The 25,999-nt window shown below is 41.0% G+C and overlaps 1 protein-coding gene across 1 annotated transcript in view; it reads right to left on the minus strand.

The window, feature by feature from the left end:
- The window catches only part of grid1a (glutamate receptor, ionotropic, delta 1a), a 318,330-nt gene extending 295,269 nt beyond the window's left edge, over positions 1 to 23,061 (minus strand). Inside the window, exons 1-2 of the mRNA XM_066681522.1 lie at positions 22,697 to 23,061; positions 14,300 to 14,455 (exon numbers count right to left, since the gene is read on the minus strand). Of these exons, the coding sequence (XP_066537619.1) occupies positions 14,300 to 14,455; positions 22,697 to 22,775 (235 nt within the window). The 5' untranslated portion in view covers positions 22,776 to 23,061. The remainder of the gene's footprint in view (positions 1 to 14,299; positions 14,456 to 22,696) is intronic.
- Between the last annotated feature and the right edge of the window lie 2,938 nt (positions 23,062 to 25,999).

Consider the following 25,999-nt stretch of genomic DNA (forward strand, 5'->3'; position numbering starts at 1 on the left):
GTCTTGCTTTTTTTCCACTCGTCTATCTCTTAACCCTGTCTGTCTCTCCCTCTCTTGCAGCTCGTATATTTCTTGTCATTGTGCTGTAGATCCTTTAATCTCTTCTAAGGTCTTCAAGCTGCCAGATTCTGATACTGAGCTGGAAAAAATGGATCAGAGCTTTAGGATGTAGTGATTTAAACGTGGCGAATACACCTATAAGTGCACACCTGCCCAGTTAATATGCATTTATAAACATATGATATTAATAAGAAGTTCCACCAAATTTTAAAGCTGTATAAGGAATTTTACAGGAATTGAAATTGATTTGTCATTGGTACAATTTTAAACTGATGACAGCAAAATCCAGTAAGTAACATTAGAGAGTTAACAGATTAAAACTGGGTCTATTCCAATCAAAATAATTTTTGAAGTCTGTTAAATAAGATATGTTCAGACCTGGGGCCAGATTCACAACCCAGACCCACCCATGAATAAGTGAGATAATTCACAGGGTAAAATGTGGAAATTTTAAAATGTACAGATTGTGCTTCATAAACTGCCCACAACTATTAGCTAAAGAAGCTATGAGAGAAGCGTGATTAAAAATGCAAGGACACTTTAAGTGCCATAATGCATGTGGTATTTATGAATATTCATGAAGTTTAGAACTATTCATAGTGTTGTACATATTATTGAACTACTGGAATGCTGACAAGCAGGAGTTAAAGTGTGGACCATAATAAAACTCTGCATAAATCCTTGATGCTAATGGCTTCATAATTTATGTGCATGCGTGAGTAATGGTTCACAAATGTGTGTTCAAAAAACATTGTTACCAGGAGGCCTACAGTAATCAGCAGCTTGTACTCGTTGCATTCATTCTATGTAAATGATGAGCTTGATTGCGGAGTTAAAATACATTGTGCCTCATTAATTTAGAAACTGAATATCAGAAAAAGCATTAAAAAAGTCTATTCCTTCTCTGATAGAAGACACAGGTCACTATTCAAAAGAGGATTTTCAAAAGAATTTGTATTTGTGGCTTTATGGACCACTGAATGCCTATATAAGGAAGTCCAGGTCTAAGATGGATTTCTCTATAAGACAATTCTCTTTGGGATTATTCTCTGTAGTAAAACACATGTACTTTATGTGCCTGCATGAGTAACTGTTCCCATATACGTGGTCAATTAAAGAATAAAACCTTGATGAAAGCATCATTACCAAGAGGCCTTGCAACAATTAGCTCTTCAACCAGCAACTTATTCTCACTAGATTCATTCTATGCAAATGACAAGCTTGATTACGGTATGAAAATAACTTGTGCCTTATTTAATTAGAAATTGAATGTCAGAAGCTGGCCAACAGCTCTCGCCTTAACACTCTATGACCGTGTCATACGATATGAGCTACTCGACAGCTAACGATGGATTAAAAAAATACCCATCTGATAATTAACAGCCTGCAGAGAAAGAGCCCCCCACCCCAACCCCTGATATGTTTTCATTAAACCGATTTATACGCTAGTTATTAAGCTAAAAGACTCCTAATTGTCACTTTGTTCCTTTGAAGTCAGAAGATACGCACAGGGTTAAAGTCTCTTTGGGTAATCAAGCTTTATTTATGAGATGTGATACTAAAAAAAGGTCAAACGCTTTGAACCAGCATCATTGTTTCACCAGAGGAATTGTCACTGTGTTTTTAGAAGGAATCAGTGAAACTGTCCTAGAAAAATGGCCTTGGCTTGGAGCGCGTGATTAGAAAAGATAGAAGAGGGAAGGGACAAGCAGGCTAAAGGAGGGATAAAACGTGAGTATGTTGTTGATTAGAGTCACTAATTGTTCAACACAGCTATTGAGTCAAGACACTGCTGTTATTACTAGGTAATTACACAGTAATGACATTACTGTTGTAACTAAGCTGCCTCTAGAAGCTTTGAGAGCACTACTAAATAACCATATTATATACATGCCATTGTGGATATAAAATGTGATCAAATATCATGTGGACACTCCTTCAAATAAGTGAATGAAGCTACTTCAATGTGGATGTATAATCTCTATAGAGAAGCATGGGATGGCTGTGCACAAGCTTAAAATCACCAGACTGAATGCCAACCATAGGCAAGAGAGGTATAAATCCCCACAACACTGGGCTGCGAACCATTAGAGGTGTTTTCTGTGGCTGATGAAGCTCCATTCAATAATTTTGGAATGAGACTGAGAGCCAAAACAAATCATCCAACATCAGCATCTTATGTTTATATGGCTGAATGCCATCAACTACTCAAACGAGTAGAGGCCTTCCCAGAAGGGTAGAGGCAATTCATGCAGTTTAGTGGTGTTCGTAAATGTTTGGACATGTAGTGCATCATGTGCTGTCAGTGGATAGAAGGGATGAACCAGAAAACCACAAATCACAACACTGTCTGCCCAAGGACAAATATTTAAGCAATCATATAATAACTGGCAGAGTTTGTCATCCTTTAAATTCAGCCGTATGTTCTGTCAGTGCAGTAATTTTGGAACAACAGCACTGAATTATTACTCTGACTGTGGACTATCCCTCTGGCAGTGTGAGCTGGAGAATGCTGAACAGTCCCTTGACCCTAAAAATCTCCCTCCCTGAACAGTGGTAATGTATTCAACTCCAAGCAGCTCCATTCAAATGTATATGTATGGCATTATTATTATCATTTTATTTCAGTATTTTTTTACAGCAGCAGCGTTTGCAGGAATCCGTGTCCAAAACTTAATGAGGGAGCTGAGGGGAAAGCTCTGCTGGAACATGTCAAGTAGTGAAGATTATTATTAAATGCATTTATATTTTACATGTATTACAGTACTACTCTTACATGTTTTTTTTCTTTGCTGTTCCAGAACATAGAACCAACTGAGCTTATCAGGTTGCTTAGGCCATCAGAAAATAACATTTTAAAATCTGTAGAGAAAAAAGAAACAAAAAAAGTTTGTTGTTGTTGTTGTCCTTCTGCTTTTGGCTGAATAGCACACATGGGAAGAACACACTGAACCCCATACAGACAGTGACCTGAGGCAAGGACCAAACCCCTGGCCCTTAGGTTCAGGAGCTGTACAGCACTGAAATCACCACTGCACCATCACACACCCCCATTCATTTTTCTCACAGAGGAATCTAGCTTAGACCCGGAACACCTTATATGGCCACACAGACTCCAGGGTCTATATGAGCACTATACAGTTGCTATTTTGAAATGGAGCAGTTGAATGAGGAGTTGTATTCCTCCACTGCTCTTTCCTTTTCTCTCAAATGTCAGTGAAAATCACCCAGAGAATAAAAAAAAGGTCAGCAAAACATAAAGGGACATAAAGAAGAGAGAGCATGAGAGAGAGAGAGAGAGAGAGAGTAAAAACCACTCAGTCATTTAAAGGTGCAGTACCTTTGGATGAGCTCCACTGTATATACACTGTACACCCACCCATTTACCAAAAATATCTAGTGTCCTGTGGGCATCGTCCTATGTCCACTGATGAAGGACTAGAGGATGATCAACACAAACTGTGCTGCAGCAGATGAGCTACTGTCTCTGATGTTACATCTACAAGCTGAACCAGTAGGTAGAAGGTTCCTAATCCAGTGATCATTCAGTGTGTGTTTGTATTAAACATTTTAATCAAGTTGCATTAACGGGCCTTAATTATGCAAATGTATTATGGCAAATGAGAGAGACAGAGCGAGAGACAGAACGAGGGATAAACAGATGGAGGGCTGAGAGGCAGAGTGAGAGTGGGGATGAATGATGGAGAGAAGGAAGAGGAGGAACGTGACGGAGAAATAGCGAGTGATTCAGAGGGGATAAAGAAGGAAAGGTTTGGTCATGCAAGGAGAGAGATGAAATCAAAGGGCAGTAAAGTAGCCAGAAGTGCTGAGAATCCTCACAAAAAGTGAGTACGAAACAAAAGTAACCTTCAGTTCACTCTTCGTTCTGAGTGCGTCAGCGATTTCAGGGGGAAAAAGGCACAGCAGGAAGTGTCAGGACACGTTTCCCCAAGTAACATCAGGCCAGAACCTCCCAACTCACTTTACATTCAGCTCATATTCGCAGCGTGGAGACGAGCTCACGACAACATTCCAGAGACAGCACTGCTGCACCAATGGGAAGCATCTGTCTACACACAATGTGGGAGGAAAAAAAACTGTATTCCTTAGCTCGCATGAAATGTTAAGTATTTTGATAAAGCCATAAAATAAGGTTACAGTAATTACTGATATAAATAGTATTGTGACATCTAATATTGTTTTAGTTTTAGTTTTAGTACTGGGATTATTGCAAAATACCTTCTTAACTAATGTTTACTTAAAATCCCCTGAATCACATTGTCATTCTTTAAATATTTACACATCACATGTTTGGCTTCAGGTGCAGACCCACCAACCAATCATCATCCCACTTCAAACTCACGATTTACACATATCTATGGCAGTGAAATTAAAGTGTGTGCACATACTGCCAGTTCCCACTGCCACAAATGCTCTGTAATCCATTAACTCAGAAGGATAAGTGCATCACTCTGTATCGGCTGCATTTTAGAAACTGGGACACATGCTGCAGGCATTTCCTGAATTTGTAGATTTTGACTGATTTGCTGTAAAGTTTCTGCTGAAAAAGTGGCTTGTTTGGATTGATCTACTGTAGATCTCTCACTTGGTATTCTCCTTTCTTTATTATTTATTATTATTATTTCTGTAGTATCAGCATCACTCAGTCTGAAGGTTTTTTTATTATTATTACTATTCAGCCCTATAAAGTGTGGGTTATATTGTCAGTGGCTGACAGTGTAATGTTATAAACACAACAGTTATTGATGCTATGGATCCTCAATAGTGGATTTCAACAGTTACGAATCATCGCAGTGTGATTCAACAGAAACAACTCTACTCTAGAAACAACACGTGGCATGAGGCATGGGGATCTTGGACTCAGGACTTGGACTTTTCATCATTCATCAATCATCATTCTTACTCAATTCAGTCCTTAATCAAAATAAAAAATAGAAAAAATCAAAAAGTTTGCAAATATTGAATTGCTGGGCCTCAGCCTGGACAAGGTTTTTTTTTTTTTTTGATCTGTGGCTCATCATGGCAAAGTCTGAGCATTTCGCATTGAATCTGCTCTAAATGGTCACTGTGTACTGGTCAAGGACTTCATTGTTCCTTTGACGAGTTTTTCAAGTCCACGCTGGCTGAGTATCCGTGGCCTTGGACATAGCCTTTACCTGTCGGGGTGTTACTTAGCAACCGAAAACAAAAAGGCTAACGATGAAGACCCTGGAGAAGCTCTTTAATGTGAAGTGGCTTTGCTTTTAAATATCAAACACAGTTAAAAAAAAAAAAGACGAAAAACAACATTTAGAAAAGAAATCAGGCAGAAAGCAGAGTATCTCAACGATAATAAATGTGGAGCTTACAAATAGAGTGAGAGTAGAAGAGTGGTAGAGCAGGCTTCTCGAGAAACAAGGAAGACCTTCATTAATCATCCAAGTGAAGTGCTACAACACTTTAACAGGACACAAAATGTTTTTTTTCCCCAAGAACTACTTGAGACAAGGCGGCATTCACATATGTGTTCTACACAAAACGATCACTGGATTAGGAACAGCTTCTTTGTATCTGTACTCACTGTCCATTTTATCAGCTCCACTGACCTTTTACTTTTATACTTACAGACCGATTCTTTGCATACTTCCTAATCCCCATTTCACCCTGCACTGTCAGAAAATTTGTCACTGTGGTGGTACCCTCCAGGGAACATATCTGTACCTTATTTTATTATAATTGCAGATTTTAAAATTTTTAAATTGTGCTGATTTCATCAGCCTTGTTTCATATCCAGGACTTTTATTATGTTTTTCTATATAGTGACCTGTATTCACAAATATTGCACCTCTACCGTACCTTTTTTTCTGAGATTGTGTTCTTCAATGGTCAGGACCCCCACAGGACATGTGTCTGGTCATTCTCAGCTCTGCAGTGATACCGATGCGGTGGTGGTTGTGGTGTGTTAATGTGTGTTTCCCTGGTACGAATGGATCAGACAAAGCATTGTTGCTAAAATTTTCAAACATGGTGTCCACACACTGTGCTGTCTCTTACCTTGTTTTTCCACCTTGTAGATGTAAAGTTATAGAGAGTAGCTCATCTTTTGCTGCACAGTTTGTGTTGGTTATCTTCTAGTCCTTCATCAGTGGACACAAGACTGACAGTAAGGGGTTTAAAAACTGCAACAGCACTCCAGAGCAGCTGTCAATAAACTCATCATGCTCAATGCCCCGTGTCAGATAGAGAAGCATAGGAGCTGTGTTTTCTGGAGTGATGGACCTCCATCCCGTACCTTTGTGATAAGCAGGGATCCAAAACTAACCAGAAAAGCTTAAAAACTAACATTTCTGTGCCTGTTGCCTTCAAATATCCTTCATTCTATGAGCAAAGATTGACAAATGGTAAAAGCCCTAAGAAAATACAGTAAAAATAAATTGAGTATCCTTCAGAATCACTCCAGGACACACAAACGGACATCAGACAATCGTAAGAACCATTTGAACTTAAAGCATCCACAGTGAGTCGCCTGGTTTAGTCTCTCTCTATCGGAGAGAGACATCTCTCTTTGCTCAGGCTCACCGCGGTGTATGTTCACAACTTAAAAGCCAGGGTTTATTTTGGAGCCCAAGCACTTTGAAGCAGAAAAAAATCTCTGAAATACCTCAGCAGTGTTGTCCATCCTCAGCTCTGACCTTTAAACACCCTTCTGACATCACACACACACACACACACACAACTGGGCCACCGGGGCGTAGGTGTGTGTGAGTGTCTGTGTGTGTTTCATACCGCTGACCGGCTCGAAAGACACATCCACAGAAGACTTGACACAGCACTTGCTCTTCCATCCACATATTCAGTATAATCCCCCCCCCCCCCCCCCAAAAAAAAAAAAACTGCATACATCATCTATCGGGAGACTGAAAGAAAAGAAAAGACCGGAGGAAAGAGGATGGACAGAAACCTCACATCCATTTCAGGGCTGAGAAACTGGAGAAGCACAAACAAGCTTTTTCCTTTTTTATCTATTCAGTCCCTCTGCACAAACCATCGACTGGTTCATATGAAACAGGCAAACATCAGCTCTCCCTTTTTAAAATTCTTCCCATTCTTGGACTTGATCAGGATTGGGCATGATTAGTCCTGGGCCTGGACATAGATTGGACATGAATGTGACAAGGATAGGACTAGGATTGGAACAGGTTTATATAAGAAATAGCCCAGGGTTTGACAGGGGATGGATTGGGTTTTGAAATCTAAAGGACTGGGACTGAACTGGGATCAGAACAGGTTGGACATTAACTGGACTGGCAGTAGACTGGGATTAGACCATGATTGGACACAGATAAGACTGGTACTGAACTGGTTTTGGAATTATTTTGGAATTTAACCAAACCAGGATTTGTCTGTGATTGGGCATGGATTGAACACAAGAATGGACTAGGTTTGCATTGGGTTTTAACATGGTCAGACCTGGGATTGGAGAATGTTTGGACATTAATTGGACTGTGGTCGGGCATGGATAGGAATAGGATTGCATCAGGATTGGACGTGATTAGGGCTGGAGTTGAATCAGACTTGTAATCAGAATGTGTTTGGACTTGAATTGGACAGGATTGGACATGGACTGAATTGAGACCACTGGGACAGGACCTGAATAAAATTGGACATTTGGATAGGGTTTGGACTGGGATTGCACACCCAGAAAACTGGAATCGGACCAGGTTCAGAAATTAGTTTGACTCTGACTGAGCTGGGTTTGTATTGAACTGCGCATGAACACTAAAGGGACTGAACTCAGATTAGATAAGATTTAGAAACAAATTAGACACCAATCCTTAAAAAAATAGACAGAGATTAGACACAAATTGGACATAGACTGGAATGGATTGAATTGGAATAAGACATGGATTGGACATGTAATGGGACCAGAGTGGGAGTGGATACAGTTACGGTAGAAACACTCAGGACCCACATGAACTCCAGCAGAAGGCCTGATCTGACCTTTGACTCTGGAAAACCAGGAACGCTGTGCAGGAAGCTGTGCTGATAGTGCCCTGCTGCATGTCTGGCGAAAGACCTGCTGCTGTCCCAGTAATAAGTGGTGATTGAAGGATTACAAATGTAGGTGAGGATAAGAACCAGCTGGGAACATGACACATCCCATAACCCCCACACACTGAGTATAGCTGCAGGATGTGGATGCCATGCTGCTGTTGTCATTTTATTGCAGTGTTAATGTGTCCAGGTGCTGATGCTGGATGATTAGTTCTGGATCTCAAAGCATCTCAAAGGATGAAGCTCCATCAGTGAAGAGAACACAGCTCCACTGCTTCACAGCCCAGAGCTGAAGTTGTAGAGGTTCAAATGAATCAAATGTGTTTTGAATCTTAGAATAGTCTTACAACAGGCTCTGAATGAGAAATAATGGATACAGTGGGTACATAAAGTGATAAAGTGATTTGTTCTGTATAAAGAAAGGAAACAAAATACATATATATATATATATATATATATGTGTGTGTGTGTGTGTGTGTGTGTGTGTGTGTGTGTGTGTGTGTGTGTGTGCGCATGTGTGTGCATTTTACATGACCATATTCCATATTCCAATACACATATCATCATCCATCAGCCATTGTTTTGCTATAAAATTCACTCCTTTCACTTTTTGCCTGAGTCACCAACTCAATCTTGCAGCAAATACCAATGAGAGCCATCATTCAAATCCATGACCTAACATCTGTAAACTTTACCCATGTTTATTGATCGCAGGTTAACAGGCTGAAAATTGCTTAGCTGTCAAAAAGCTGTCTGTGTGTGTGTGCGTGTGTGTGTGTGTGTGTGTCTGTGTCTAAAGAGCGAACGCGAGCTAAAGAGCAAAGTGAAAGGTCATCACCACCAGGCTGTCACTCAAAGGGGTGTCTAATCGATCCCAGAGCAGCCTGCAGTCAGACAGGAGCACTGCAGGGAAATCAATCAATCCCAGAGTCACCTCGAAAACGATCCCAGATTTAGCAGAGGGGAAGTAGGAAGGAGTAAGGCGATAACAACCTGATCAAAATGTTTACAAAGTTTATCTCATTTCCATGTTTTTTTTTTCCTTTGACAAAAAAGGTATGGCTTGTTTAGAGCTGAACAATTTGGACAAAATATCAGTAATCATACATTTATTTTGATAATAGTATAATTCAAATAAATAATAACATATATCCAGGGCGACACAGTGGTGCAGCAGGTAGTGTCACAGTCAGACAGCTTCAGGGACCTGGAGGTTGCGGGTTCAAGTCCGGCTCCGGGTGACTGTCTGTGAGGAGTTGGTGTGTTCTCCCTGTGTCTGTGTGGGTTTCCTGTGGGTGCTCCGGCTTCCTCCCACGGTCCAAAAACACACGTTGGTAGATGAATTGGTGATTCAAAAGTGTCCATAGGTGTGAGTGTGTGATTAAATGTGTGTGTTCCTAGCGCCCAGTGATTCCGTGTAGGCTCCAGACCCACCGCGACTCTGAACTGGATAAGCGGTTACAGACAATGAATGAAAGAATGAATGAATAAATATCTAATTTATTCCACTTCTCCATTGTAAACAACAGAACATTTTGGTACTGACAATGACAATCCACTGAGATGATCCTCCCTGTTTTTGACGGGTCCTTCTTCTTCAGCATCACTCACGAAGCTCAATGACACGTGTTGGCTCAACATTGGACTGTAGAACAGTGGAACTGTGTTCTCTGGAGTGATGGAGCAACATACTATACTGGTGAAATATGTTAGAGAGCCAGAACTAATCCTCCAACGTCAGTCCCTGACCTCACTAACCTGTATACAGCTGAATGCCATCAAATCCTCACAGGAAAGCTCCAGTATCTCGTGTAAAGTCTTGCCAGAATAGTAGACACTGTTACTGCAGCAAAGAGAGAAACAAATGTGGAAAACCTTGTACTTCAGAAGAAAAACTGCAAACAAAAACAACACCATTGTGATTGGATATTTCTTATTGAAGCCTTTGATACTGTGATACCAACAGATGATGTATCGCTCAGCCTGTCTGCATTCTCAAGTAAACTGTATATACTTCTGAGAGAACTCTGTCACTCAGGCACAATTATATAAGCAGAGTCTTTCTTTCCCTCAAGGTCGGCTTTCTACTTATCACACTTCCTTTTCCTCCGGTGGATAGCCCACACTGCTGTATGCTGTGATGGAGCAATGTAAATATGTTTGACAGGAGGTTCTTTACTAGGAGAGAATGGGGGAAACTCAGCGAAGCAGCCACAACAAATCGATAGCACATGAAAACAAATAAGGGCTAATGCGAGAAATCTACCTCCCGCACACAAAGGTGTCTTTTCAGCAGGGGAGAAGATGCAGAGACAGCACGTCTTCCACGATTAGCTTTTACACTTTTATAGGAGTGTCAAGAAACAGAGAGAGAAGAAATCAACTTCAGCATTTCACAAGGAATTACTGCCACTCTGGAGATATATCTATCTATACTCACACCGATCGACCATAACATTAAAGCCACCACCTTGTTTCTACACTCACTGTCCATTCTCTCAGCTCCACTGTTCATACATGAGCACGTCGTAGCTCTGCGATTACAGACTGTAGTCTATTTGTTGGTCTGTATACATTTTTAGCCCCATCGTGCCTTCTAATTTCAAGTTAGGACCCCAACAGGACCACCACAGAGCAGGTAGTATTTGGGTGATGGATCACTCTCAGCACTGCAGCACTGCAGCAACACTGACGTTGTGCTTGTGTGGTAGTGTGTGTTGCACTCAAGAAAACAACAGTATGATTTAGGTGCACATTTCTCCCTCCCCCTCGCGCTCTCTCTCTCTCTCTCTCTCTCTCTCTCTCTCTCTCTCTCTCTCTCTCTCTTATTTATAATATAAAAGCATTAATGCAATTGAGAGTATTGTTTATAGGCCTATAGGTTTTATAGGAGGAGCCAGAAAGACTAAGTGGAGGAACAGAGGAATACAGTGGCCTCATTCCGGAGGTGGAAGCATCTTTAATTACTTTCCATATGGATTACACACGGGTAAAGTTTATAGACGTTGGGCCATGGATTCGAGTGATGGCCCTCATGGGTTTTTGCTTCAGGGTTAAGACTGCACTTCAGAAAGTGTGAGAGTGGAAAAAGAGGGGATGAAGGAAGGAGTAAACAGACTGTAGAGACATCCTCAGAATTAGAAACAGTGCTCTCCTGCAAGCCTGTTGAGCTTTGTGTGAGCTGGGGTACGAGGCGATTGTAGTGGCACTTGGAGGAAAACATGTGCCAGCTTTCACACTGTGCTACACTTTAAAAGAAGCAATCAAAGGTGACAGCAGCTAAGGCCTGGGTGGCATTCTCCTTTAGCGCCTGGCATCTGTCTTGGCATCTGAAGCATCCTGTGCCTTTAGCTCAAAGTTAGCTTCTCTTACACAAAAAAAAGACTGCCTTCTGTCATCTCTGACATCACGCGTTAGAGTCAAGACAGAGCTCCTGGGTGTCTGTGCGCTCTCTGCGCTCCCACTGTCTTTTCAGTGTGGTCTAGAGCTGCTTGTCAAATCCTCATATCTCCATTTATCTTGACTCAACTTCCAAATGCCCTTTGTCATGTTGGAATATTTCCACAATGGAGGATTGCATGATTATAATCATAAAAATATCTTTTTCCATTAACTTCTATTAAAATACACAAACATTCTCTGCTACTCTGAAAATTTTGCTCCAACAGTGATGCTATACGTAGCTGTGTATGCTATAAATATGATGCTTATGAAAGTTAACAACTGTGGAAAATGACTTTAATCAGCTGAAATAACTGCAACGGGTCTAATGCCAACTTCTTCTAAAACACTCCTACTTAAATCATGTCCTACGGTGGAAATGCGCAAGTGCAAGTCTTATTTTCTCAACCCAAGTCACTAGCCTTGTTGTTTATGTCTCAGTCGATTGTCTCTGTAGCTAAAAGTGGAATATAAATTAAGGAAATGCGTTTTCCCAGCGCCTTTAAGTTCTTTCTATTGTCTTGTTTGTTTGTTTGTTGTCCTCCCTCCTGGAAAAAAAATGTAAAAAAAATCACTTCCCGAGGTGTTTCATGTATTTTTTTTTCTTCTTCCCAGAGAACAACTGTCAGGCTCATCATCATTTCACGGAATTCTCCTGTGACTCAGGCAAGGTTTTCGACTACTGTTTCCCAGTCTGCAATCAGTCAACAGCCTCTTCTCCTTCAAAAAACTCAAAAACTATACACTGACAAAGCTGAGATGCACCTCCCACCACTGGCTTATCTTATTTATTATTTATTATATATGGCCTAAAGTTTGTTTACAACTCTTATAACTGATTTTATCCACTTCAATTTGTACCAGCAGCTCCACATGAACCCAGTGTGACAGTGTAATGGGGTACAGAGGTGGAGCAGCTAAACTGTTTTCCATGGAGTGACTGGGCCCAATCCAATACTTACGATCTGGGATCTAATCACCCGACCACAGTAACAGATATATGGCTGAACGCCTTCAGACCTACAACAACGTTCCAATGTTTGGCCACATAATGTATCTGAATTCTCTGCACATCTTTCCCACTTTTATGGTGGAGCTCATCCGCATCTGCAGCACCTTTAAATGTCTGGGAGCACTTTATAGTCTCCTCTCTTTCTCTACGCTTTATGTCTCTTTATGTTTTGTTGACCTTTTTTTTATTTTATTCTCTAGGTGTTTTCATTGACATTTCAAAGAAAAGGAAAGAGCAGTGGAGGAATATATAGAATAAATGTCTCACTGAATAAGAGCCAGAGGTCTTCAGTCAATAGATGTGTTTCAAAATAGCAACTGTATAGTGCTCACTCACTCCACTGAGTCTATACGCCCAAATATGGAATTCAGGATCTAAGCTGGACTCATAAAAGAAACGTCAACACCCTTTTTGTCCCCCCACACAGTGCTAGTCATTAACATGTCAAAACATTAACAATGAACGTTGTCATAAAATCATTTACAAACATAATCACCTACTTGTCATACAGAGGATTAGTCCCGGCTCTTCTCACTGGTGATGAAGTTCTAAAATGTTTCAGCTGCATTTTCAACGCGATGTAACACAGGGACGTCAGTTAGAACAGAACTTGTTTGTGTGAGTTGCTCAGTTTTAAAGGCACAGTCTAAACATATGACTTTGTTTTTTGTTGTAATACAGTCTGTTATTGTATTATTGTTACATACTGTGGAATTTATTTTATTATGAACAGGATGGCGGTTATTAACAATGTGGCACGTGAGTGGCAACTTGTACCGAGGACACTGTCGACCCAAGTGGTGTTCACAGTGGAAAAACAAGCTCCAAACAGGTCTTGGAAAGCTGTAAACATTTCACGTGATGTTCCACAAATTAGCAGCAACAACAAGTGACATGTTTCTAATTAGTGTTGAGGAAATATGAGTTCAGCACTGGCCGCTGTTTGAGAGACGGACAGATGTAAAGAAGAAAAAGGCAAACGCTCAGCAGGTGGAGAGCCACTGAGGGAAACATCACTGTAATGTTTCACACACGAAGAGATACAGCTTCAACCTTGCTTTATCTTCACACAACACACACACTCCTCAGAGACACGGAGAAAGATGCCTGTCAACAACAGTAATGTTGCGCAGCACAAAAGGATAAACCTTATTAAAACCCAGAGAAAAATACGGAGCAACACCGTCTATGAGTATTGTGTCCATGTGTGACATAACAGACAATAGAACCTTTTTTGTTATAGAATATAACATAATCCAGGTTATAATATTCCCATCAATAAATACATAGTTTTGTAGTGCTGGAATTATAAGATAAACTCTAATCCTAAGTGTAAATACATTCTTAAAGACAAGGTATTCATTCTATAAAACAGAAACAGCCTTAAAGTGTAATGCCTTATATTCATACTTTTAGAGATGGTATTCTCAGTAAAGATCATTGACGTCAATATTCACACCATAGATACAACACTATTTATAAATGCATTATAACACTTTATAAAAGGGTTCATACATTATATATATCAGCCCTATAACATGTCCTAGCATAGTCACAGTTAATGTTTCTAAGATGAACACAACTGATCAAAGCACACACTCCTCGAGCACTTCACCACAAAATGACCATCAGAAGTTTATGAAAAGGATCTCGCCGTATCGAGTAGCTGCTCGGGTGAAAAGATGAAGTAAAACGGCGCAGTTTAATTGATTGCAGGGATCGATGGCTTACCTTCCTGTACGGCCTGGAAGGGGTTGTTGGGTTCGATCAGCTTGATGGAATGAGTGATCCGCTCGCTCTGGAGAATATCGTCGTTCAGACTCAGGTCTGAAATGGCCAGCTGGAACACTTCATCATCCCGGATCGCGTTTTGCTCAAAAATGGCACCTGTTGAAACCCAGAGGAGGGAGGAAAACAAGAAAAAAAAGAAAAGAAAATCAATATTCAATAAAACAACAAGTATGTTTGGTGTCCCCCCACCCCCCTCACAGTGGAATTATTATGCTCATATTACCTTGTTCATGCAATCCTGTTCTTGACTATAACCGGAAGATTAAAAGCATTCATTTGTCTTTGTTTTATAAACCCACAATAAATAAAAGAACAAAGTCTTCATGGCTGTAATGACACTCCTTTTAAAAAGTGAATTCTGCTTCTTTTAATGTTCACTCATTGTGGTCACAGATGTTCAGTTCCATCTTCATAGAAATACTTGAAAGGAAATAGTATGGCCTAAGGTCACCATGTTCAATGCCAAGGGTTTCAACCAATGAAAGGGAGAAGAAAATCAATACCCAATAAAAATAACAAGGATTTTTGGTGTTCTTTCCTTCTTTGTGGATTTAGGTTCAAATTACTCAACATGTCGGGTCTGAACAGTCAGCCGATGAATGTAATCAGAGGTTATAAATGTAATGAATTGCAAGACTGGAATGCAACCCTCTAAGATGAGTGTATTCGGCTTCTTTAAAATGCACCCATGGTAGATGTCTGAGAAAAGTGTGAAATGAATTCAGACAGCCTAAGACCACCATTCCCAGTGCCCAGAGTTTTGCTCTAAATTGCACCTTTTGGAGCACACAGAGAGAAGAAAAATTATACCCGATAAAACAACAAGCATATTCTTGTCATTTTCAACACTCAGTGGATTTGGTTTATAATTATTCAACGTACCATCTTGTTTACGGCTGTTCTGCACCTCGCAGAGAGGGGTTGGCAAATAAAACCATTGTTTCCTTTCATTCGTTATACCTGCAATAACAGATTTGGGCTAGAGTTGTGGTCCCAGCCAAGGAAACCTCAGAAGGCTTTCTCTGATCAAACATAGATTGCTGGACTCTGAAAGATCGCTAAGTGTAGTCACAGGATTCAAACAACACCTAAGCTGAAACAGCTGGACCCGACTTGACTCTGCTCAACTCTTTTGCTTTTCCATTACTCAAATGTGGTACTTTGTCCCTGGAACTGGGTACTTCTTTAGTCCCTGGTAAGAAGAGAGCTGAGTAGGTACTAAATGTGGTGTAAACCTTGCAAAGAGCTGATTGGCCAGAGAGACCTGTCAATCACCACAAAAGGCAGACATCCAGTAACAGCAGCAGTCACATTTGATTTTATTCAACTCTCAGAGGAACTCCTAAAATTATACTGTGCTTTTTTTTCAAATTAGGTTCAAACACTCCTTGGATCAGTGACTGGTGAAAAAAATTCCAGCAAGAGCCAGTTGTGCAACAAGGAAAACTCTACCGATCTTAGGGCACAGAGCCATGTTCAGTAAAAAAAAATAAATAAATAAACAGTGCCTAACATCTTTGAAGCCTGCAGTTCCCGTTAGTCATGGACCTTTGTGACGTCAACAGCTCCATTTTGTGGGGGAGCTGTGCTAGTGGAAAAAACAACCAGGGACAGGCATGTCAAGCCAATGCCATGCAGTGGAAAACACCATTAGACCATTAGTGAACTCAGCTACTTAAGTGCACCATCTGTAGGCACTGGCATATAATTGTACACACATAGCTTCTCTAATTAACATAATAAAGCATATAACAAAATGGTATCACCTTTGTTCAACAAGCTCAATGCCAAAAGTAGGCTAGAAGGTTATAAATTCCAGCAAATGGTACTTTTGTGATGAGTTTGAGAGTTAGAGTGGAGTGTCTGATACAGAACTAATCGTCCACCCTCACTCATGCTCTTGTGAACGGCACCAAATCCTCACAGCAATGCTCCTGTATCTGGATAAAGCCTAGATTTTTACTTTAAGACATTTCCTACATCTCAGAGGAAACGTTGAATGAGCAGATATAAATAACCCATTCCTTCCATAATGTACTTGGCTATGGTTAATAATTACATAACTAGTATAGATATATTGTTACAGAATAGGCCTCTCTATAACCCATCAGCATATATTGAATACAGTTCAGCACCATGGAGAGCACTATTGTCAGACAGAGGGCCCCAGACTTAATTTATATTCCACACACGCCTCTAATTTGTTAAGGGCTTTTCACAGTTTATGGATGCTCAGTGGGTTGTAATCCGGTGAGACAATCTTCCATGGTGAGTGCAAAGGACAGGAAACTGCCATGACACAAAAAGTTTTGGTACACTCTGTAACTTCTTGTTGTCCTTTAACGGATTGTGCATGCGGGATTAGTCATGGGCACCCATGTTTACTTCAGAAATACAGTTCCCTTCAGGAGCCAGTGATATTTGGATGTGTTCTTTTGTATAAAAGATACATCCATGTCCAAAAATATCTTCTGAGATAAACAGTATTAATTATGAGTTTGTTCTCCTCCACAATTTTTTTGGGAAAGCTTTCATTTCAATGTTAGAACATTGCTTAAGGTCAGTACCTAATTTTAGATGGTTGGTTCTAGATCACACCATTCCTAATTTTCCTAAAGGTATTGGATTAGGTGCCAAACAATCCAAAGAATACAGGTCCATCACTGCATGGCTCAGAGCTGTTGGGTTTTACACCCTTTTAGCCTAACCTTGGCATTGGGCAAGGTTCATGTTATCAGTACTAACAAATCTCACAAAGGCTTCTGGTAACTGCTTCATCCAGTTCAGAGTCATGGTGGGTCCATACAGATGAATTATCATTTGATTACACATGACTTCTGGATGCTCATATTACTATCTGATGATTATTTAATGCTTGCTTATTGTGAATAATATGCATGAATCATGCAGTATAAATATACTCGCTTTCCCTTATCCTCAGTAATCCAAAATAATAGAACAACTAAGTTCATCCTGTATTATTTGTAGTGTAGTGGCTTTAGGACATATATAAAAGCACTTTTCGAAAATGAGTTATGAATTTTATTTCTTTCTCTCTTTTTTTCGTACAGAAACAAGCACACTTGAAAAAGACACCTCATCAGATCTCCTTGTGTTGGATCGCATGAGTCGCCTCCAGTCTTTGTAGCAATTGCAATTAACACCCTGCAGTGCAAATGCCACGCGACAACAATACGATGTATTCATTCATCAAAGACTAAATAACAGCTGCCATGAGCTCGAACTCCAAAATTAAGCATAAGCCCTTCATAAAGAGGAGTTTAGGGGTCAGCAATAACAGCCATAAAACAAAACACCCTGCTGCCTCACTGAGATAAGAGAAAGCAGAGAAGATCTAGCTCTAAATAGAAGGCACTGCAGGGACAGCCAGACATTCCTGGACACCTGCTTGTCCCACGCTTCCTCTGATATGAAGTGTGTTCATTGGTAGCGTGGTTCTCTGCTGCTGCAGTAATAGCCTCTACTCATCAGGGAGGACTGGAACATTGCTGTAAGGACTGGAGGATTAACCACACTCCATTTCATTTTGAACTTTTGGTGTAAATATAGATAACACAGCTATTACCCCCACAGAGTACAGCAGTATCAGATCATTACCTCACCTCATATGAGCTTCATTTCAGTCAGAATATATGTTCATATCTCCACAATAGTGTGTGAAGCATTTTATAATATCCTCTACAGGTAGTAGGTTCACTGATATCTGTCCATATTTATCAGCTTCTATAAGTTCTCCATCAGAATGCACTGAAGCGGATACTGTAGCTGAGCATTAGAGATGACATTTCATTCTGTTAGATATAGAATCAAATCTCACAAACTGTGTACATATTACAATTAGAAGTGTACTCCAAGCTCCATGTCACTGGTGGCGCTGTTTCATTCAATGAGCTCAAAGTCTCTTACGTACCTGACAAAGGGATACAGAAACAGTGCTGTAAACTGTTAGCGAGAGCATTACACAAACACAACTCTTATTTCTAATCTTTTGAAGCTTACAGTTAGGTTTAGAAATGGGGTTAGGATTGGTTTAGGATTATTGTTAACGATTAGGGATAGGGCTTAGTGTTAGATCTAGGGTTAGCATTAGGCTTAAGTTTAGCCTTAGGTTTACAGTTACACTGTTGAAAATGATGGTTTGACAGGGGTTTTTAGTAAAGGAAATGGTTCTATAAAGAACCCTGAGCACTCAAAAGACATTTTGCATGATAAAAGGGTTCTTCAGATTGAAGGAAAACTGGCTATAGGTGGTTATATATTCCACCATTTATGAAAGGGTTCATAATCATCGTTCTTTTGTTATGGTGTCAAGCTAGTTACAATAGAAGAACTGTTTTTGGTGCTATATAGAAACCATCTGATGAATCCATTTTATAATGAAAAAAACCCTTTTAATCATGCAAAAAGTTATTTAATTTCTCAGGGTTCTATACAGAACTATTATTATTTAAATAGAACTATACATATTATTTAAGTATGTAGGTTTAAATTTCGGCTTAAGCTTACTATAAGGATTATTAGGGTTACATAAAGGGCTCATATGAATCCCCCCAAGCTTTTGAATAACAAACCAATGATCGGGACCCAGTCACAGTGTTGGTTTTTAGGTCTAGGTTAAACATTTATTTATTCTAGTGCTTGGTAATTAGACTCCTGTTAATTAAAAGGTGCAAATCTAGTGGTTGTTGATCTTAAAGAACTGTGGGAATCTGAGATGGCAGTGCTGTGTTCCCTCTGTTCACACAATTACTCAGGTTTGTGAAGTTGGAGCAGAGGGGGGCAGATATTTCAGGGAACCCTCATGTTTGTGCTACCCTTTTGGCTCTGCATTTTTAGTTACACTCTTCTAATGAAGCCTGCCAAAGCTACAACTCACACTCTAATAATTCCTAATGTGCCCAGTCACTCAGAAACACATCTGAATTAACTATCTGTATATTTCTCTACTGAGCTGATGATCAGCTGCCACTCTTGCCAGACTTGACTCTGCACCCGACTGTGAATCTAGCTGTGAATACTTATGAATACTGTGAATACATGACATAGTAGACACTCACTGTTTATTCATATTTCCTCAGTAGAGTGTAAGGTCCTATTGGAAATGATCTCACTGAGCATGCATTAACGGTGCCAGTGGGGCCTGGAATGGCCTCAGTCACCAGGAAGGCTAATGCGGAGCTACAGTTAGGAGGTTACTAAAGATGGAACTCTAACAATTAGAGGATATTAGTCAGCTAACCATGTATAATTTCACCTGCTCTTTGTTCGTTGTTCTGCTCCAGTGTTGACCAGAGAATGTGGGCTCCACTTTTTGTGTTTCGCTTACCTTTTGAGGTTCTTCCTCTTGTTTTGATGGAGTTTTTCCTGCACCAACTCAGTGACACTCACGTAAGTCTAGGACCCAGAACTCTGTGATGCTGCTCTATGACAATGGCCATTGTTAAAAAGCACTCTATAAATAAAGTTGAATTGAAGTGAATTGATAGCAGCAACAAGGTCAAGTACATCTGTTGTATGGTGCATTCTGCCATTCCAATTCATGTGAAAGGCTTTGGATGGACCTCCATCACTTCAAAGAGCTCCAGCGCCTATTATCTTAGACCTCTAGCTCCACTTGGCATTGAGCTTGGCAACCTTAAGCTTCAGAGAGTCCCATTTCATGCTTTTCAATAGAGGTTATACAAATTGTGTTCACAATTAAACGTACACAACTTTAAAAGTGCTGAATTCTCCGATTATATCCACGTTTAATGAGTGTCAAGACCATTTCTGGACATAATGACGTTGTTAGCCATCTCGTATCACTTTGCATTGATTCTTTGCTTAATCCAATCAGATCCTAATAGAAATCGCCATGTACCGCCACCCCTTTGTTTTACACTGGTCTTTAACTGTAACTTAGTGAGACCATTAAGCCAATGCTCATTAAGTGACAAAGGCAATTAAGCTAGTTTCCATATGGATTCTAATGAAGCTACATCAGCACACTAATATGGCTGAGGTAATCAGCAAGCTGCGTCTGTTATCCACCTCTACGCTCAGAGAGAAAAGCGTAATCCAACAGGTTTAAACACAGACAGGTCACACACAAGGCTAAGCCACAAAGCCTGACCACAGCTACGCACAACCTTCAGGAGAAGTGATGCATGAGGTGTCTAAATACTTTTGGCCGTGTAGTGTACTAACACCCATGTTGTGTCATAAAGCCTGACCTAGGTACAAGGCTGACTACAAACACTGGCCAGAGTTGTGGGGTCATTTGTTGCTGTTCATTAGTGTTTTATGCTGCATGTCCAAAAGTTTTTAGACACATCCCCATAAAGTAATCTTTAGCATTTAGAAGAACTGTATGAAAAGGTGTCCAAAACCCTTTTGCTTTAGTGCATTCTTACAGTAACAAGATCTGCTGAGATCTGTACTAAGGCTTGTGCTAAAACCTGTGTCAGATGTCAGAGCTGGGAATGACATCATACCTGAGCTGAGCACCCTTAAACATTCATTAAAAACCTATCCCCTCTGTTTTCATTGTTAGCTTGTTCCGGTTTAGCATTGTTAGAATACATGTTGATAAAAGGTGATGTTTTACGTGTCCAAACACCATGGAAACACATCCACATACAGCAGATCAACGGTAATCTGTGTACAACTGATTTAAAAAGACACTGGTGCTTTGACACACTGTGGATGTGCAGGCAGCCATCTTGGATTCTAAGCTCTCCCGATTTTCCAAGTAGGAAATCCAATTGGTGGGGGCGTTCCTGTGGAAATGTACTACTTGGAACTCGGACAATCCGACATCAGAATTTAGCAGAAATCCAGTGCTAAGTCTTGTGGTTAATCTTGTGTTAAGGTCTGAGCCATGAAACCTGACCACATACAGAATGACAGAGTACCTTAATAGCAGTATATATCATTAATCTGGGGACACATGGCTGAGGCCTCTTTTAAGCCATAACGGCTGACCATGAGTGGACAGCATAATGCTGGACAGCAATAAAAACATTTTATTAGTAGTTTGTAGATTAGTGGGGTGTTGTAGATGTGTTTATGACCAGCTGTGCTATTTTACATTCCTATAAGTATCAAATACCTACGTTATGACCAGTAATTTATGCTAACAGGTGGCTCAGACATGTGCTAAGCCATAGACCCTCTGTCTAGATGTTAAAGGGCTCACCGCTTGTCATCAGATATTGTGACTTTAGGTTTGTGTGCGACTTCTCCAGCAAGTCCCACAAGAAGAGGAATCCAATCATTACATAAATTGTCCAAAAATGTTCGGACACTGTGTATGAGCCTCTTCCCATAGACATTTGTTCCCAGTTATTGCTGATCCAAGTCAGGCGTCAGTTCAAGAAGCCCTCCCCCCACATCCTCACCCCAACATCTTCCAAGCCAATTCACAGCCATTCCCATTTAGCTCAGCGCAGCAAGTGCAGGTTCCCGTCAACGCAGGATGTGAGTGGCCCCAGCCAGACGCTGTGTGCGGTAATGAGGGGGTGAGGTAATGCCACCTTTCCGCGCGGACGCAGAAACAGCAGCCAAGGTCTGCTTGCGCGACTCTGCCTGCCTAACGCTGGCGAGCAGCTCTCTCATCAATATTATGGTCACGTTCAGGAGAAAGTTAGAGCTGGGGAGGGAGGGAGGAAGGGAGGAGAGGGAAGGCTCTGGAGTTAACCCCCGCAACACACACGCAGCCCACCAGCAGTTTGAATGGAGAACGAAGAGTTACCGCACATTTGCATTAAGACAACAAACCTACACGAGCCTCCCTTATTTTCCCTTCAGTGCAAAGGGAAGTAGAAATACAAAGAAAAAAAAGGGGGGGGGGGCATCTTGTATAACATATGCGTAAAAATATAGAGGAAATGTGCATATAACCACTAAACAATATTAATTAATTAATTAAATATATATATAAAGTAGATGCGTACACAGGCTCCTTCTGGGGATAAATAGAATCAATAACCAAACAAAACAAGTCATCTCTGGAATAATAACAGACCACTACAGGAGTTCAACACACAAGCTGCAAACTTATGTATTTGCACCCCATGGTGTGTCTAGAAATTAAATTCGGGATCAGAAATAAACAAGCAACAAACAAAGACATTATTTCATAAATAAACAAGCAACTTTCCCACTCCATTTATTTCCAGACCACCCCACGCCACATCACACCTGCAGATGCAAACAGCCCCTAAAACACTAACTGTTTGGCAAAACACGAGCTTCCCTCCATCATCAACAACATCAGCATCACCAGCTTCAGCCACACGCTCGGGCGCGCGAAACTCTCCCCCGGCGAGCCCTCACCGATGTGGATGATGGAGTCCGCCCGCGCCGCGCGCCACTGCAGGAGCCACAGGGAGAGGCTGATCACGAGCAACTCCATCTCCGCGTCGCGCGCCGGTGCAGCCTTTCATCCACGCGTCCCGAGCACCCCAGTGAAACATCCAATAATATCCACTTCCCGAGAAAACGCCGCCGCGCAGACGGAGGAGAAGCCTCGCGTGTCGGGAGAGCACGCGCTGATATCGTCCGCACACTTCTGAAGGAGGATGAGGATGGTGGTCTCGGGAGGAAGAACAAAACAGAACAAAACGAGAGAGAGAGAGAGAGAGAGAGAGAGAGAGAGAGGCAAAGCGAGGGGCTAGCTGAAGTAACGAGCAAGTAGCGAGTCCTCGCCGCACGCGCGCGCTCTCCGCCTCTCTCTCGGTGTGGCTCGCGCACAGCAAACTGCGGAGCAAAGAGGGGACCCCCCTCCCCCTCACGCTCTCTCTCCACTACACATGCACGCGCAACAGGATTTTTTTCCCACTCTCTCTCTTCAGCCGGCTTTTCTCGCGCCGTGCGACGAGGACGGAGGCGTCCGGAGGAGAAACTGGGCGCGCGGGAGCGAGCAAGAACAAAACGTCCGTCCGAGCTGGAACGGAGGAACAGGGATCAATGAGGCAGCTTTGCTGAATCACTACGAACTCTGAATGTCCTCCGGGCTTTGGGGGAGCGTCTCGGTTAAGCTCAGCTTACGGTGGATTCACAGCGGACGTGCGAACAAGCCAGAAGGACAACAGAGCAAGAATTGGCACAGCATCAAAAGTTGCAGCACTTGAAATGCGCCCCCCACCACCACCACCGCGCCGCGTGCACTCTGACAAGTGAACGCTAAGAGAAAAAAGCAGAAGGTGGACAAGGGGCACTAAAGGACTCAAAAGCCTTCAGAAAGCTGGACCATGAACATGTAGCTTATGGAATTAAAGCTGGTTCAGGGCTGAAAGAGTTAAAATTTTAACCCAGGACATGGACATGAACAAGAGCGGGGGCTACCCCAAATCTGACAGGTGCTCAAGCAACCGAACCAGGAATCAGCAGCAGCATTTTAAAGCTCGGCTCTTGTTTTTCAGGCATGCCAGACATTTCACACTCCAAAGAGTGGGTCTCAGGGGGGCGTCTGGCATGATGAAGGATGAAGGATGATGCCCTTTGCCTTACAATTAAAGGATATTTCTGGCGACTGCTCAAATGGAAATATCTCTTAATTGTCAGGTTAAGGTTGTCAGGTCGTCAGGATTTCAGCACCAAGCTCCAGTGGACAGCTCCAGCATCCCCTTCAGGAATCTGTGGGCAGCAGGGTATACGCCCAGTGAAGCATGAACTGAGCTGGACCTCTCCAAGATCTCTGTTTTAAAGCAGAACACCACATTAAGACCAATAAGTAGCTCGAGCTTTGTTGCCACATCTTCATACCTGAGTAGTTCAGATATAAGACTCCATGCTCTCAGGATAGATCACTTACAAGAAGAGAGGAGGTCTTGTGTGATGTAATTATGTTCAGCAGGGTTTCAGCCCAGTGAACCATGAGCTGGAACTCCTTAAATGATGCCTGCTTTAAAACAAGTGCATTACATTAAGTCTCTACTGTACTCTACAATGCTCAATAATAAAGTCCTCACAAAAAAAGACTGGGCTACAAACATGATTTCTGTTTCTTTCTTATATTTATATTAGAGACTGTATTAATATTTGAGACTTTCTAAACAGGTTCAGGAAGAGATACATGCACATACGATTGCATGAAATGCTTATATATATTAATTCCCCCCAGTCCCACTGGACTCCATTCAATTGTAACAACCATATTACACAGGCTGTAAACACTCATCCTGGCTAAGACTGACACCAAAATTCCATGCAATAATTTTGTCATTGTCACTGTTCATGATAAGGCATTCCATGAGGCTAAAGAATTTAGCGCTACTACTACTACAACAACAACAACAACAACAACTACTACTACTACTACTAATAATAATAATAATAATAATAATAATAATAATAGACTTTTTACATGTGTATTCATCTGGGTACTTCCCAGATGTACACTATTTTATTAAATGGTCAAAACAAAGAGGACTTCCAGTGTCCCAGTGAAGCAATTTCCTTTCTCAAAACCAATAACACAACTGAGAAATCTGTACCACCTCCAGCCACCAGAAGAATAGATAGACCAAGAACAGAAGAGTAGGTCTAATTTTTTTTAATGGTTACATGGCATTTTAGGATATTGATAGCAACTATTCAGACAATCATAACACTCCAAATATTAAAATAAAAAATTCTGAGATGCCTAGAAGTCACCCTTCACAAGTTTAGGAAAGTTCAAATGATAAAACCTAAACTTCCTCATTACTATGTCTAATTTAAACATGACAACTATTAACTACCATTCTGTCTCTCAGTAATTGTGATGTGCTGCATGAATACGCAATAAACGTCCCTTTGCACCAGGTGGAAAATCTCAGGCAGTGTAATTCTAGATGATGACAGTAGCTCTTTTCTTCTCTCTGCCAGCTGACTTTGTCCAGCTCTAATGGGCTACACGACCTTCCCACTCACAGGTGCTAGATTCAATGTGGATAAGGCGCCACCTGTGGTCACAGTGCCACATTGCACTCACAGGCACAGAACTCTTACTCTCTGTCAGTAAGAATGACAGTCCTGGATTGGTGGAAAGTACTCAGAGATTGTTTGGGAACATTCAGAGCATCTTTGACTGTCCTTGAGTGTTATTTCTTTTTTCTGAAGTGTATTTCCAACAGAACTTTTCATGCCCAATGTTTTTTTTTTCCCCAACTTTTCAAAGAACCTGTTACAAACTCAAACGTTCATTCATTCATTCATTCATTCATTCATTGTCTGTAACCGCTAATCCAGTTCAGGTTTGAGGTGCATACATTAATTCATTTATTTATTCATTGACAGTAAGGCTGGACAATAATTCAGTATATAATCGCAATTTAAAATATTTCAGTAACAATAATATGATTTTCAATATTTTGGTACATATGATGGTCATTACAGGGCACTGCCTTCAGTTGATTGCACTCAACTTTAAAGTTAGTTTAGAAATATTAATATTGATAAAGCCAAGATGTTTCAGTCCTTGGCAGTTTTTTTTTTTTTTTTGTGGCTTTTTTACTGTTCATATCAATGTCAGTAATTATATCTTATTGACAGGAATTAAGAAATATACTGTGATATACATTTTGGGCGTATTGTCCAGCTCTAATTTAAAGATATAAATCCAAAACTTTGTAAAATAATATTCATACAGCCTCA

Source organism: Hoplias malabaricus, chromosome 1, assembly GCF_029633855.1.
Source record: "Hoplias malabaricus isolate fHopMal1 chromosome 1, fHopMal1.hap1, whole genome shotgun sequence".
NCBI classification, from domain to species: Eukaryota; Metazoa; Chordata; class Actinopteri; order Characiformes; family Erythrinidae; genus Hoplias; species Hoplias malabaricus.